Source organism: Symsagittifera roscoffensis, chromosome 10, assembly GCF_963678635.1.
Source record: "Symsagittifera roscoffensis chromosome 10, txSymRosc1.1, whole genome shotgun sequence".
NCBI classification, from domain to species: domain Eukaryota; kingdom Metazoa; phylum Xenacoelomorpha; order Acoela; family Convolutidae; genus Symsagittifera; species Symsagittifera roscoffensis.
The window spans coordinates 19,619,913-19,635,800 of record NC_087071.1 but is presented as its reverse complement, the minus strand read 5'-3'; the positions used below and the strand labels follow the sequence as shown (position 1 = coordinate 19,635,800).

General features: G+C 35.8%; 1 protein-coding gene across 2 annotated transcripts in view; it reads right to left on the bottom strand.

Annotated features, from left to right (window-relative positions):
* Positions 1 to 1,713: 1,713 nt before the first annotated feature.
* The window catches only part of LOC134855414 (uncharacterized), a 74,553-nt gene continuing 60,378 nt past the window's right edge, over positions 1,714 to 15,888 (bottom strand). The window contains exons 1-2 of one of the 2 annotated variants that reach the window (XR_010164482.1): positions 3,567 to 3,719; positions 1,714 to 2,619 (exon numbers count right to left, since the gene is read on the bottom strand). Coding sequence is in view for 1 of the 2 variants with exons in the window: in XM_063871928.1 (XP_063727998.1) it covers positions 2,332 to 2,619 (288 nt within the window). In the remaining variant the exon portion in view is untranslated. Of the gene's footprint in view, positions 2,620 to 3,566; positions 3,720 to 15,888 lie in introns of those variants that run through there. The other variant, XM_063871928.1, reaches the window with a different exon arrangement.

Sequence of the window (15,888 nt, the reverse complement as noted above, 5' to 3'; positions counted from 1 at the left end):
TTGTATGGATATCTTTCGTCTAGTTTAATATGTCTTTGATATCTTTCAAGTTCTGCTTGATGTTCAGAGTCGGTGAAGACTTGAAAGTTTACTATTTTTCTGTTTGAATTTTTATTTTTAGTCAAGTTTAATCTGAGTGGTTCAATTTACAATCTTCGGGACTTAGATGTAAAAGTCTTTCGATATCACTTTGGTAGAATGATTCGTGATCAAGTCGGTTTTTATTTCCATTTGAAACTTGTGAACAATGTACTTTCTTTTCGGAAAAAGTCGCTGTAAACTTAAAGCCTGTGAGTGTTGTTGCTCGAACTTTGAGTATAATGTTGCTATTATGTTTGTGGTTTCTATAGCTTGTGGTTCTGATTCGCATTGTGTTACTTGGTTTATAGCATATTTGTGTAGCGTTTTATGTTCATTTTCTTCACAATCGTAGTGTGTTACTAATAAATCCTGAGGTCCTGTACGAGGAGATGGACTTGTATTTTGTTCAGAAAAAATTAGAAAAAGGAAGTTGAAATGTAAGTACTTTTAAAATATACATGTGTATAATAATCCTGAGTATGGGTTATAAAAGTTAATATATCCAATTGTATTTTTGGTATGTCTGTCGTAATTATATTTAACTTCAGTTGTTATAAATGGGGAGGTAGTGATTGAGCTGTTATATTTGGGTGTTGAACAATATTATTAAGTCTGACTGTGATTTCAAACTTTAATTGGAGACTATTTTGTTGAAGTATTTGAATATTGTGTTCTTGTATATCTTTGTGAAGATCTTGTCTATATTGTAATCTATTTAGTGCCCAATTGTGGAGTCGGTTATTTTTTTGATGTTGTCCAAATAGTGGGGGAGATGCTACGAAATTATTCCACTATAACCGTAGAGGGGTATTTGTCGATGACTGTTCTTGGTATCTAGCGTCAAGGTTGGTGAGGAAATTAAGAGGGAAAAGTGTTGGTGATATTTGACTTATAGATGGTGTTGATGGGACTGAAAGTGTTTCTGGCAGGGATGATAATGTTATATCAGAAGAAATATAATGGGTTCATTTACTAAATTTCGTTCGCATTGAGTATATGAGTGTGTTGTCCAATATGGTGGTCTTTCGGTGGTGTCTGGGGGGTTAGAAGGATTTTCTCGGATTTGCTCTGATGTTGGAGTTGAACCTAGATAGTCTGATGGAATATTTGAAATGCTATGTGTTTGTGTTGGTGATTGGGTTAGATTAAAATGAACTCTGGGGGTTTGAAAATTTCTATTTCGTCTTGGATGTATAGTTTTTTTTTATTTCAAGTGTATTTTAATTTTGGCTAGTATGTCTTACTCGATTCAGATCTTGTTGTAAGGTAGGATATAAGTTATATGTTGGTTCGCTTAAAGATGGTTGGCGATTAACTGGTTCTTATGGTTCAGATAATCGTGCGTGTCGTTCTTCAAAAGTGTATGGATTGTCTTGAAAAGAAATTCGTGTTGATGGTTGGGGGTTATTGGTAGTTGTAGGTGTTATTGGACTGTCTTGGGATGTTGTTGGTGGGGACTGGTTTGGTGGTGGTTGATTAGCAATTTTGAAAAGGTATCTGAGTGTTTAATTCTATTGGGAAAAGAAGTCACAGTTGTTTTCATATGTTTTCGGCGAGATCATTCAGCTAGTCTTGTATCAATTAATCGCACAGACTATGAAAAAATAATTAATTAAAATATAAACTCCAAAATGAACACTTTCCCGTTTGATAATATACAAATGTACTAGAATATTCGCACAACTGAAAATAGTGATGCAATTTAACTATTGTAACTAAAACTGTACATCTATATCAAAATTAAGTAATTACTTTTTGGATGGTACACACAATTCATACAGACGATGAGCCTGGTCAAAAATTTAGTAATCTGCAATTCATAAGGATTATTTCTGATCAAGAATAAATTTTCAACACTGAAGCGGTTTTTCAAACTAGACGGTATATGAAATTTACTCAAAACTATTCACCAACTGTTCACCTAATATTTTGGAAAAAACTAATCAAATATAACAAAAATTAATCATGGAATAGTCTTTTACTGGTTAGATAAAAAATTAACAATAAAATGAAATTTCAAACACACCATGGTTTTTCTGCACAATAATTGCCAGAAATAGAATTTCATAAAAAATATGGATTTTTTTTCTGATTTTGTCTTTAATAACTCGAATTAAGGTAATAACTGTATTAATGATTCATGCAAAAAAAACAACACATTGTTTTTTCATTTTTGTACAATCCCATAAAATTGCTATCAAATGTCACATATTTATTTTGTGGGGCACGGAACATTCGTGTTAGATAAAATTAGCAGTTAGAAGACATCATTAGTTTTTGCTGATTCATCACATTCGACGTTTTCGTATACAAGCTTGCGTTTGTTGCGGTTCCCGCATTATCCAATCCCATTCGTATCGGCTGTTCTCTTTTTCGGCCAATTGAACCCAGAATAGGAATACTCGACCAATAGGGCAGCAGATACAGTCGGCAAAATGCATGTCCCTCGTTCATGAAACGCTTGTTCAACTTAGCATACACCAATGGCATTGCGAGAAAATTGAAGTTGTAGAAGAGGTTGCAATATTTCATCGCAATCTAAACATAAAAACCCTTTTTTCCTAAATAAAAATCAAAAGTAATTCACACACGCGAGAGATTTCTTTGAAGAAAAAGAGCTATTCTATTTTTCTTCATACACCTGATAAAAACAGCTGTAATTTTTGAATTAATATTAAAACGAGTGTTTTTTTTCCAGTTGTTTTACTCACATAATCCATTATGACAACAAAATAGTGAGAAATGGATAGTTTTTGGGATCATTTTTGTATGTAACATAAAGCGCCTTCGTCGCTACTGAATTTTTTCTTAAAAAATCTGAACTTTCATTGGCAACCTAACTGACGAAACCAAGTTGTCGCTACGATGCATTACAGTTCTAGTGACGGGTCTAGGACAACAAGCCGACGGGACTTCAAGCCGAAGGGACTTCAGGCCGAAATTTAAACTTTACAAGCACCTCAAATCACTATTTTTTTTTAAATCTGTAAAACGTTGCTTTTCAAAAATTTAGGCATGTTTAGTCCATAATAAGCGTTATTCATGACAATGCACCACTTCTGATTGATATCCGTTAATAACATCAGCCGGTTTTTGAAATGCATAAATTATAAACATGAAAAATGCCTTCAACCATGTTTCACTTTTAATCTTTCCGAAACATCATTTGGAGGCTTACATTTTTTGAAAACGCCAATAACTAGTAAAGAAAGATCATGAAATTCAGAAATTCTTCAAAAAAGTTTTCAAATTAATCATATTTCACGACTTTATAAGCAACTATTCGGCTTGAAGTCCCTAATTTTACGATTCGGCTTGAAGTCCCGTCGGCTTGATGTCCGGCACCCCTAGTGACAGTTATGTTTTTACTTTGGTTATGCGATGCCATATAGTACCACGTGAAAGAATATAATTAAGTTCAAAAAATAATTGATTAATTTGGGTGGTCAAACTTAGCCGTATTTCTCATGCCTAAACTTACTTACGTTGGTCAATTTTCGTTGAAACAAAATTATTTTAGGTTAAGAGTCCAAATAAATTTAGGCTTGTCGAACTTAGTCAAAACATAGGGTTGCTTGGTCGCGCTAGTCGAAACATAAATTCATCACCTTGACCCAGGTACGCTTCGTTACGCATACATTCCTGAAAAGTGATATTGCGTTCGGAAATATGGGAACTCGTTTTGCCAGGCGGAACAACTCAGCAAAACTGATGTTGAATCAGAATTCACAAATACAAAAGAATCCCACTTATGAAAATTGTGTGATAAACAATTTGCCGTAAAAAAATCAAAAAGTGAGGAAAATTTTTTTTTTTAATTGACAATTTAGTCGCTAAACAGAAAAAGTTAATGACAGAAAGAGAAAACAAATATTTTTTTTTTGCATGCAAAATTGCAACTTTTTGCTTATTTCGCAGCCCCAGCCCAGTTTTTCTACGTAAAAACAAAATCATGGGCCGCATTGAGGGTATTGAAGATTCTTGGTGAAGGCAGAATTAGTACAGATAACAAAAATTTGTCCAAAAAACAGGCCACGATTTTCAATCTGTGAAATTTTAGAAGCAGAGACTTCGTAGCCATACAAAACAATTAATTTTTTTTTTATAATTTTAAAAATACTTCAACTCATATCTGGTTTGGTATATAGCAATTATTAGCTTCATCGGCAATTTCAAGGCGAACTAACTGTACAAAAAGTTTAAAAGTGGTATGGCGTTTGGATTTCTCAAAAATTTTTTTCGCTCGCATTAAATGCGCCAATATCAATTTGCAACCAGATTAGAAATTACAAAATTCTTTTGAATAATATAACATTCGAGTTTGGTGAACAACCTCTCTAAAATGACTCAAGCTGATGTCAACTGAGTTAACCACAAAACCATATTTTAGTTTTCAAATTTAACTAAAATCAGGGTAAATTGAGGTTTGCTTGAAGTTTTGATGTTAACCCGATCCCGTAATAGTCGGACCCAACATCAGTTTTTTAAAACAAATCATAATTTTTGGATTATTAGGGTAATTTTGAGCAATTTCTATATCTTCAGTTTTTGATACAATTTAAACCATTTATTCATTTTATACGCGTTATTTAAAATAAAATGATCATGTCTACACCCAATAAATTTTTTTACAACTTGAAATTAAGGTTGCATTGTTATAAAAAGACCCGTATAATCTTGCTTCTGGTCTACAGTGATCAAGGTTTCTGGAATACTTTTCAATTTTTTTTTCAAAATATTGTCCCCTTCTCTTCTTCCAAAAAATTCCTGTGTATAACCTAGCAAAATTGGAGATATATTACTAAAACTTCAATTTTTGAAAGTAGTTTTTAATTTTGCTTAATTGTTTCGTTCTAGGTAGAAATTCGTAATAAGAATTTCATTGAGAAAAAAAAACTGTCTTTTATTTTTCAATGAGGTTGTGTTTAAAAAAAATCTGGTTGTTCGGTTGCAAATCTGCTTTCAATGATAGTCTAGATACGAGCTGCCATTTGATCTTTAGCTTCAATTTTATGGCAGCTTGACTGACTTTGGCTTTGAAATTAGTACCTAGTTGTTGTGATTTGTTTTTAGTTTGTTATAATGACCTTCGGTATTTTAATTAATACCAGTTTAGTTACGACCATCGGTCGATATGAACGGAAGTTCAGTTGTCCTTTTTAACGTCTTAATTCAACTACTTCCTTTTATCGTTTTAACAATTAAGCTTATGTACATACCTTGTACATAGACACTTAGAATTAGAATAGTTTATTATGGCGCAGTCAAATGATTCGAACGTGCGTGGAATTCCCCCCTTTTGGCCTAATCACACCCTAGAGCCACCGCATGCCTGGACCCAGTGGAGCGACCAATTCCAATTGGCGATCATTGCGAAAGAAAACCTGGATTCAGCATTTAACCTATTATGCTGAATATTAAATTCTGGTTGTTTTGTGCAATTTTTCTAATTTCCAAGGCTCAGATGGAAACTAAAGAAAAAACTATTGTTTACTGGGGCTATCTAAGCTGCCAGCAAAAGATATTATCAACGAAATGTGGGATAAATGAGCGGAGAGCTACCACACTGACTCATCTTTTCCTTTTCGCGTTGTTACTGACCCAAAGTGGGGATGTTGAAAAAAACCCTGGTCCTATCGAAACCATTGAAACAGTCTACGGTATCTGCTCAAAAAATTGTGCAAATCTTAAATTTGTTCATTTGAATTTTCAAAGTATTATTAGAAAACGGATGCAATTGAAAAAATTTCTTGATGATATGGGCGAAAACACAATTATAGGAATTTCCGAAACGTGGCTTAAAAAAGAAGATAGTGACAATTTATGGAATTTCCAACCTAGAACGCATGCGATGTTCAGATATGATAGGCAATCAGCGGTAAAAAAGAAAGGCGGTGGCGTTTTGTTATATATACCAGTCAAATTGGCTCCGAAATTGAGGCCTGATCTAAATTTATTTGATAAAGAAAAATATGAGTCAGTGTGGGTTGAGTGCAAATCTACATTTAACATTTCGAGTAAAGAAAAAATGTTAGTTAATTTGTGTTATAACCCAAGCAGATCAAACTTTATTGATTTTTTGGAACAATTAACGCTTAACATAGATAATGCTTTTTCAGTTTCTAATAAAATTACGCTTTTGGGTGATTATAACATAAATTATCTGGATAGCAAAGAAAAAGAAAATTTAGATTCTATAATTATTCCATATGGATTGAAGGTTTTTTGTCCAAACGATGAGACCAGAATTAGTTCCTCAACAAAAACTCATATCGACTACATAATCAGTGACTATGAAACAAACGGCATTGAGTTTTGTTTTGATACACCTTATAAAACCGACCATTTTGCTTCATTTATTTTGACGGATATAAAATGCGGCAAAATTTTACCGAGGATAATTACGACTTTCAATAAGAAAAATTATCAGAAAAATGAATTTTGCAATTCACTCTCCGCTCTTCCTTGGTATCTCTTATATCAATGTACAGACGCACAAAACATGTTCTCGACGATGATTTATTTAATTTCTTGTGCTCTACAGCAACATGCTCCTATCGAAAAAAAGTTTGTTCGTAATTTTAAACCAAAAAACGTGTTGAAAACGGAATGGTTCGATTCAGAATGTCAGCAATTGTTGACTAAGAAACAGAATTCACTCAGATCATATCGCAGTCAAAGCACAAGCGATAATTGGTCAAAGTACCAGTTTTTACGTAATCAAATGAGCAAATTGATTAGAAGTAAACAATTCGATCATTCAAAAAATTGTTTTTCACTTCTCAGCACTATCCAACAAAAATGGAAATATATTAACCAAGTTAGAGGTACATGTTCTGGCAACCATCGAATTACAGTTCTACGAAATTCCTTCAGTGAAATGATAACCCAAGACAAAAAAATTGCCAATCATTTAAATTATATTTTTTCAAACTTAGGCGAATTTTTCGGCGCTAAAAAGCCTCCGAATTACAACAAATCTGCCTCTGAATCTGCATCTTTTCATTTTCAACACATTACAGTGAAGCAATGCTTTGATATAGTTCGAAAAATCAATGTTGGAAAACCTCTCGGACCTTGTACCGTACCTGCTTGGGCAATCATTGACGGTCAATCAGTTATAGTTCCACATTTAACTTTTGTCATAAATACTTGCTTAGATGAGAACATTTTCCCGATCGAACTGAAAAAAGCAAACGTAACCCCTTTGTTCAAAAAAGATGACCCAATGGATGCAAAAAATTATCGGCCAATATCAATAACTTGTGCTTTTTCTAAAATTTTTGAAAAAATTTTACATGCCCAAATAACAGAACATCTTGACAAATTTCAAATAATGACACCATTTCAATTCGGATTTCGCAAAAACATTTCAACACAAGATGCTCTTGTTTATGTGACAGAAAGTATTCGAAATCAAATAGATTCAAAAAAAATCGTACATGCAGCTTTATTAGATCTGTCCAAGGCTTTTGATTCTATTTCGCATGAAGTTTTAATTGAAAAAATGCTTTCTCTCGGTTTTTCAAATGGAGCAAATGCTTTAATTGCTAGCTTCCTAAACAAACGTATTCAAAGAGTAAACGTCAATGGAATTTTTTCAGACTGGATTGAAATAAAACGAGGTGTCCCACAAGGAACGGTACTTGGTCCGTTGTTGTTCAATATTTATGTTAATGACATACAAGAGCGATTATATGAGGGTTGTACTTTAGTTCAATATGCTGACGACTGTATGGTTTTTTCCTCTTCTATAATTTCTGAGGATGCTTTGAATCGATTGCAAAAATCACTCAATAATCTAACGGAATTTTTTGCAGAGAACCAATTGAATCTGAATGCATCTAAATCGGAATTTATAACATTTTGTCAAAAAAATGATAGCAAAAATGTGGATACTGATAAACTAGTAATTAGTGGGCATTATGTAGCCAAAAAATCAGAATGCAAATATTTAGGCATAATTCTTGATTCAAGTTTATCTTTTCATGCTCAAATCAAAACAATTCTCCAAAAAATGGCCCAAGGGATTAAAACTATTGATACAATTGGACAACAACTGCCGACATTATCATTAGTTGCCTTGCTTCATTGTCTTGTTTTATCACATTTAGATTATTCAGCAATTTTTTTGCAACAAATTAATGCTACTTTGATGCTATCTCTGGAGAAACAGTTGAACTGGGCGCTAAAAAGAACATATTTCAGATCGAATTTTAAATCTTCTTCCCTTCTTCGCATTAGCAAATCGTTCATTGGAATCGAGAAAAGAATTGAGTTAAAGTGTATAACATACTTATACCAATATCTTACAAACAAAAAGAAGGCTTTTGAAAATACACTGAGACTACCGACTGCCAATTATAGGCTCAACGAAAGAACGAAACAAATTATTTTTGACAAACATTGTTCGACTGCTTCTCTACAAAAATCATTTTTTCATTTGACTTCTAAAAAATGGAATTCACTGCCCATAATTTTGCGCAATTTAGAAAAATCGAAAACAGAATTCAAGAAAAAATTGAAAGAATTTTACGTGAGTGAATTGAGAAACAATCCTATATGTACTAATACAAATACGTGGCGTGATTACCGTTTTTGCTAGTTCTATATTTTTTAATTCAGTTTAATTTTTCACACATTGCTTGAAAGAGAAACTGTATATACTCTGCATATACGTTGTATAATTGGACTATCTGTAAAATTGTTTGTAAAGTTTTATTACCAGCTTGTTCCTAATTCTTAAATCTTTAATTTTCTATAGTATCCGAAACTTCATATACTTTAATCAACCAATTTCCGAACTGTAACCGATTTTGTTTTTTTTTGTTTTGTTTATTGCTTGTTTTCTGATGTTTTGTTTTTGTTTGATGTAACCAATGAATTTATAACCAATTTTATTATTTACACTTTGCTACACTGATGCCTCGGCTTTTTATTGTATAGTAATTCAAGTGTTCTTTCTTCTTCTTCTTCTAGAGAGCCTACATGGACCAGAGATACCGGAGACGCAAATTCCAATTTTGGAACAGGCGACAGGCAGCGAGTCGGACGCGGAAAAAGCCAACAGAGAGAGCAGGAACAAAAGCACAATGAAACAGTACGAATCCGCAGAAGAGAAACGGATCAACGAAGAGAAAAGAAAATTTAATGGAATGAGACGAACGGAGGCGGACAAGAAACTGCGATCAATTTTATTTTTAGCCCTAGGGAGCGAAGGAAAAAGAGTTTTTACACAAAAGAACCCGAGAGTCAAGATTCTAGCAATATTGTTCTCTGAGTTCTGGACTCTACTAGACGCAGCATTTAACAAACCGCCCAATACTACGTTCGAAAGATATAAACTTCTAAATCGAAAACAAAAAGATCGTGAGTCGTACGAACAATTCTGGGGAGCACTGACGGACCTAGCCAGCACGTGCAACATCAAGGAACCTGACGAGGCAGAATGGATAAGGGATATCTTCATTTGCAATATGAAGAACACAGACACCCAGAGGAAGCTACTTTCAGCTACCATAAGCCCGTCGGAAGCACTTAATCAAGCCCTAATCGATGAAAAAGGATATTTTAACCACCAGAAACTGACAAATATGTCACGGTCATCGACCAACGGGACAACTTTTAAATCTTTTTAGTAACCACAATCATATCAAAAAAGAACCAAGCTTGAACATCGAAAGGAGTAACTCATGCATGAAATGCGGAAAGACATTTACGAAAGGGCACTTAAACGTTTGCCCAGCGAAGGACATAACCTGTAAAAATTGCAACTATAAGGGACACTTCGCCAAATTATGTAAATCACGCAATAAGAGACCAACTGTAAATAATGTATCAAATAATTTCGTAAATACTGAGAATTGTACATACACACCTCCGGAAAACTCGTGGATGGAAGAAAAAGAATCATGCGACCTGATAAATGCGTGGAATGAGTAGGACAGAGTGACGATAACGACTTCTCGGTGTTGAGTGTCAGAACTATTTACGACAATAATGGTCTTGAAACAAAGAAACTCCTGAACCTAGGCATTGGCTGGGACATGATTGTAAATATGAACATACCGGTAGATTCAGCAAGTCCTGTAAGCTTTTTAAAACAGAATGAAATGTTCTACATGAAATTAAACTAAGATACCCAAACCTCAAGATACACCCAGTGGAGAAAAGAATAAAAGACCTATACTGCGGATTCACCAACGATACGATCAATATCTTGGGAAAAATAATTGTCAGAACACAGTCCAATGGGTGGATCAGCGAAGAAACCCCATTCTTCATAACCGGCGGACACGAGCATAACATATTGGGTAACGAGAATTTACCCAAACTGGGCATAGAAATTTCGCAGAGGAAATGCCCACATTCAATCTGTATGGTCAATCAACCCACACTTGAGAGTGAGTACAAAAACTTACCTTCTTTATCAGACAACATTTTTAATGAGTTTAAGAACTTATTCACTAGAGTGGGGAAAATACGTAACGATCGGAAGGTAACCCATTTTCACACACCTTTTAAACCAATACAGTCCAAAGGGAGAAGAGCACCACTCCATTTACTCGCGGCAGTGAACGATGAATTAAAAAGAATGGAAAAAGAAGGTCACATAATAAAGTTACAGAAATGCGACGAAGATTGCTTCATCAATCCAATTGTAATCACTCGGAAAAAGGATACTTCAACAAAACTGGCACTGGATTCCAAGCTTTTAAATGATCAAAATATTGTCCCCTTCTCTTCTTCCAAAAAATTCCTGTGTATAACCTAGCAAAATTGGAGATATATTACTAAAACTTCAATTTTTGAAAGTAGTTTTTAATTTTGCTTAATTGTTTCGTTCTAGGTAGAAATTCGTAATAAGAATTTCATTGAGAAAAAAAAACTGTCTTTTATTTTTCAATGAGGTTGTGTTTAAAAAAAATCTGGTTGTTCGGTTGCAAATCTGCTTTCAATGATAGTCTAGATACGAGCTGCCATTTGATCTTTAGCTTCAATTTTATGGCAGCTTGACTGACTTTGGCTTTGAAATTAGTACCTAGTTGTTGTGATTTGTTTTTAGTTTGTTATAATGACCTTCGGTATTTTAATTAATACCAGTTTAGTTACGACCATCGGTCGATATGAACGGAAGTTCAGTTGTCCTTTTTAACGTCTTAATTCAACTACTTCCTTTTATCGTTTTAACAATTAAGCTTATGTACATACCTTGTACATAGACACTTAGAATTAGAATAGTTTATTATGGCGCAGTCAAATGATTCGAACGTGCGTGGAATTCCCCCCTTTTGGCCTAATCACACCCTAGAGCCACCGCATGCCTGGACCCAGTGGAGCGACCAATTCCAATTGGCGATCATTGCGAAAGAAAACCTGGATTTAGAGAGCCTACATGGACCAGAGATACCGGAGACGCAAATTCCAATTTTGGAACAGGCGACAGGCAGCGAGTCGGACGCGGAAAAAGCCAACAGAGAGAGCAGGAACAAAAGCACAATGAAACAGTACGAATCCGCAGAAGAGAAACGGATCAACGAAGAGAAAAGAAAATTTAATGGAATGAGACGAACGGAGGCGGACAAGAAACTGCGATCAATTTTATTTTTAGCCCTAGGGAGCGAAGGAAAAAGAGTTTTTACACAAAAGAACCCGAGAGTCAAGATTCTAGCAATATCGTTCTCTGAGTTCTGGACTCTACTAGACGCAGCATTTAACAAACCGCCCAATACTACGTTCGAAAGATATAAACTTCTAAATCGAAAACAAAAAGATCGTGAGTCGTACGAACAATTCTGGGGAGCACTGACGGACCTAGCCAGCACGTGCAACATCAAGGAACCTGACGAGGCAGAATGGATAAGGGATATCTTCATTTGCAATATGAAGAACACAGACACCCAGAGGAAGCTACTTTCAGCTACCATAAGCCCGTCGGAAGCACTTAATCAAGCCCTAATCGATGAAAAAGGATATTTTAACCACCAGAAACTGACAAATATGTCACGGTCATCGACCAACGGGACAACTTTTAAATCTTTTTAGTAACCACAATCATATCAAAAAAGAACCAAGCTTGAACATCGAAAGGAGTAACTCATGCATGAAATGCGGAAATACATTTACGAAAGGGCACTTAAACGTTTGCCCAGCGAAGGACATAACCTGTAAAAATTGCAACTATAAGGGACACTTCGCCAAATTATGTAAATCACGCAATAAGAGACCAACTGTAAATAATGTATCAAATAATTTCGTAAATACTGAGAATTGTACATACACACCTCCGGAAAACTCGTGGATGGAAGAAAAAGAATCATGCGACCTGATAAATGCGTGGAATGAGTAGGACAGAGTGACGATAACGACTTCTCGGTGTTGAGTGTCAGAACTATTTACGACAATAATGGTCTTGAAACAAAGAAACTCCTGAACCTAGGCATTGGCTGGGACATGATTGTAAATATGAACATATCGGTAGATTCAGCAAGTCCTGTAAGCTTTTTAAAACAGAATGAAATGTTCTACATGAAATTAAACTAAGATACCCAAACCTCAAGATACACCCAGTGGAGAAAAGAATAAAAGACCTATACTGCGGATTCACCAACGATACGATCAATATCTTGGGAAAAATAATTGTCAGAACACAGTCCAATGGGTGGATCAGCGAAGAAACCCCATTCTTCATAACCGGCGGACACGAGCGTAACATATTGGGGAACGACAATTTACCCAAACTGGGCATAGAAATTTCGCAGAGGAAATGCCCACATTCAATCTGTATGGTCAATCAACCCACACTTGAGAGTGAGTACAAAAACTTACCTTCTTTATCAGACAACATTTTTAATGAGTTTAAGAACTTATTCACTAGAGTGGGGAAAATACGTAACGATCGGAAGGTAACCCATTTTCACACACCTTTTAAACCAATACAGTCCAAAGGGAGAAGAGCACCACTCCATTTACTCGCGGCAGTGAACGATGAATTAAAAAGAATGGAAAAAGAAGGTCACATGATAAAGTTACAGAAATGCGACGAAGATTGCTTCATCAATCCAATTGTAATCACTCGGAAAAAGGATACTTCAACAAAACTGGCACTGGATTCCAAGCTTTTAAATGATCAAATTTTTAAAAATAAGTATCAAATGCCAAATATCCATGAACTGATTGATAACGTGGCACTCCAAATTTCAGAAAAACCCAACGGGCGAGTGTGGTTTAGTAACTTAGACCTGAAAAACGCATATAGCCAACTTCAACTTTGCAATCAAACCAGTAAACAGTGCAATTTTAGCATAGTAGGCGGCGAAACGACAGGAACGTATCGGTTTCTAACGGGATTTTACGGATTAGGAGACATGCCCAATGAATTCCAACGGGTCATGGACTCAATGTTGAAAAATATCCCCTTTACAAATTGTTACATAGACGACATCTTGGTAGCCTCGCGTGGATCGCTGGAAGAACATAAAGCAATAGTGCACAAAATGTTATCAATCTTAGATAAGAACAACATGGCAGTGAAATGGGGGAAATGCGCATTTTTTAAATCTGACATCGAATGGCTTGGCTTCAAGATCTCAGGCAATGGAGTACGACCGTTGGTCGGTAAAGCCGACGCAATAAAAAAATTGCCAACCCCGAAGAATATTTCTGAACTTCGCTCATTTTTCGGCTCAATAAACCAATATATAAAATTCGTCCCTAATTTATCCACGTTAAGCTCCCCTCTTCGACCTCTTCTAAACAAAAAATCGCTATACAAATGGGATACCAGCCATTCAATAGCGTTTGAGAAGTTAAAAACGGAAATTGTAAATATTGCAGAAAACAGCCACTTTGATATAAAAGAGAAGACAAGACTAAAAACGGACGCTTCACATAGCGGACTAGGGGCTACCCTAGAACAATTACAGGACGACCAATGGAAAACAATCGCAGATTTTTAAACAACCATGAAATGAAATATTCTACCAACGAACTAGAGTTGCTGGGAGTCGTATGGGCTGCAGAACATTTCAGAAACTACCTGTACGGAACAGAATTCCAAATAGTCACTGACCATAAAGCATTACTATCAGCAGTTTCGGCAAATCATGGCAATAAAACGATGCACAGTCGATTGACCCGCTGGGTAAACAGACTCTTACCTTTCAATTTTAAAATTTCTCATTTACCAGGAAAAGACAAGGGCTTTACTGACCTTTTATCTAGACTTCCTTCGGGCAAAGCCTTTCCAATTTCACATAATGACGACGAATTTGTAGTCGCTTCAATCGACAGAATTCAGAACATTTTATCGACTAAAATAGATTCTAAATTACTTACTGTAAATTCTGTAGATAGACCAACGGTCGCTGTAAATACTAATTCACGAGTTAATACAATCCCATCGGGAAACGAAAGTTCAAGCGACGTGATTGGTCAGAATCAGCTGAATAGCTCGTTAGCTTTACTCAATCTCAAGATTATTGCTGCTATCATATCTTGTATCGCTCAGTCGATAAAAATTTGCCACAACAATCATTCTCGGACAGAAAATTGTACTACAAATTGTCAACCAGTCGATAATTCAAAATTTAATTTTAAAAGTATTACTTTTTCGGACAAAATCCTCTTACATTTTTTACTTCTAAACAGACACCTCATACCACCTAACAAGAAAAAACAAGAACTCCCAATGGACAAAGTGAACGAACCCCTTTTGATTATCCCCGAAGAACATAATATTGCTCTCAAATTCAGAGACGACAGACTTCCACCCGACCACGCAGATCTCTTAAGAAGATATAAGGCCGATCTGAATTTGCCGAATTCCCCAATTCGCCCAGAGAACCACTGTTCGAAGAAATTGCTTCAGATCATGACTAGAGAAGACAAGGTGCTGTGGGATCTGATAGAGACGATAAAGAGCAATCGACCGATGGGCATACACGGGACTTACATGAAGAACTACACTAAAGACTTACACGTGAAGGATGAACTACTCTTTTTAGACAACAAACTAGTCGTCCCAGCTACCATCAGGGGAACTTTTAATTCTACGTTACACGAGACTCACCCAGGACAGTTCGGGATGAAATCCCTCGCAGAATATTTGTGGTGGCCACATATTTACCGGGAAATCTACCATCCCGGGAGAACATGTACCCAATGTTTAAAAGCGGGTAAGAACATCAAAGTGATACTAGGCACCAATAATATTTCGAAACTCCCGACGTTGACATTCGCGAACGAAGAAATTAATTTGGATTTTGCGGGACCGTTGGACGCTAGTTGGGGTAACAACAAATACATTCTTCTTTGTATCGACCGCTACACTAAGTTTCCTTCGGCCAAGATTGTCAATAACACCTCTACAAGAAACGTAATTTCATTCCTAAACGATTACTGTCATCTTCACGGTTTCCCAAGAAAAATTAGAGTTGACCATGGGTCATGCGGAGACCACAGATCCAACGGGCTAGTGGAAAGACTTGTGTACACAATTAAATCGAAATTACTGGCAATGTCATTCGAAATACCCAAACCATCTCTAAACGATTCGATCGAGAAAATCATCTGGAATCTGAGAATCTCAAAGCAAACGGCGATCGGCTGTACCCCGTTTGAAAAGCATTTTAATAGAGTAGCGAACACTAGGTGGAAAAATCTTATGTCCAATATTGACCATTTAGATAAAGGAAAGGCTATATTGTCCAAAGAGCGGGCTACTAACTGGGAATTACACGACGGGGCAGAAGATGGCTATCTGGACGAGGAAAGGGACAGCACGTCGGACCCAGAAGAAAACCTGCC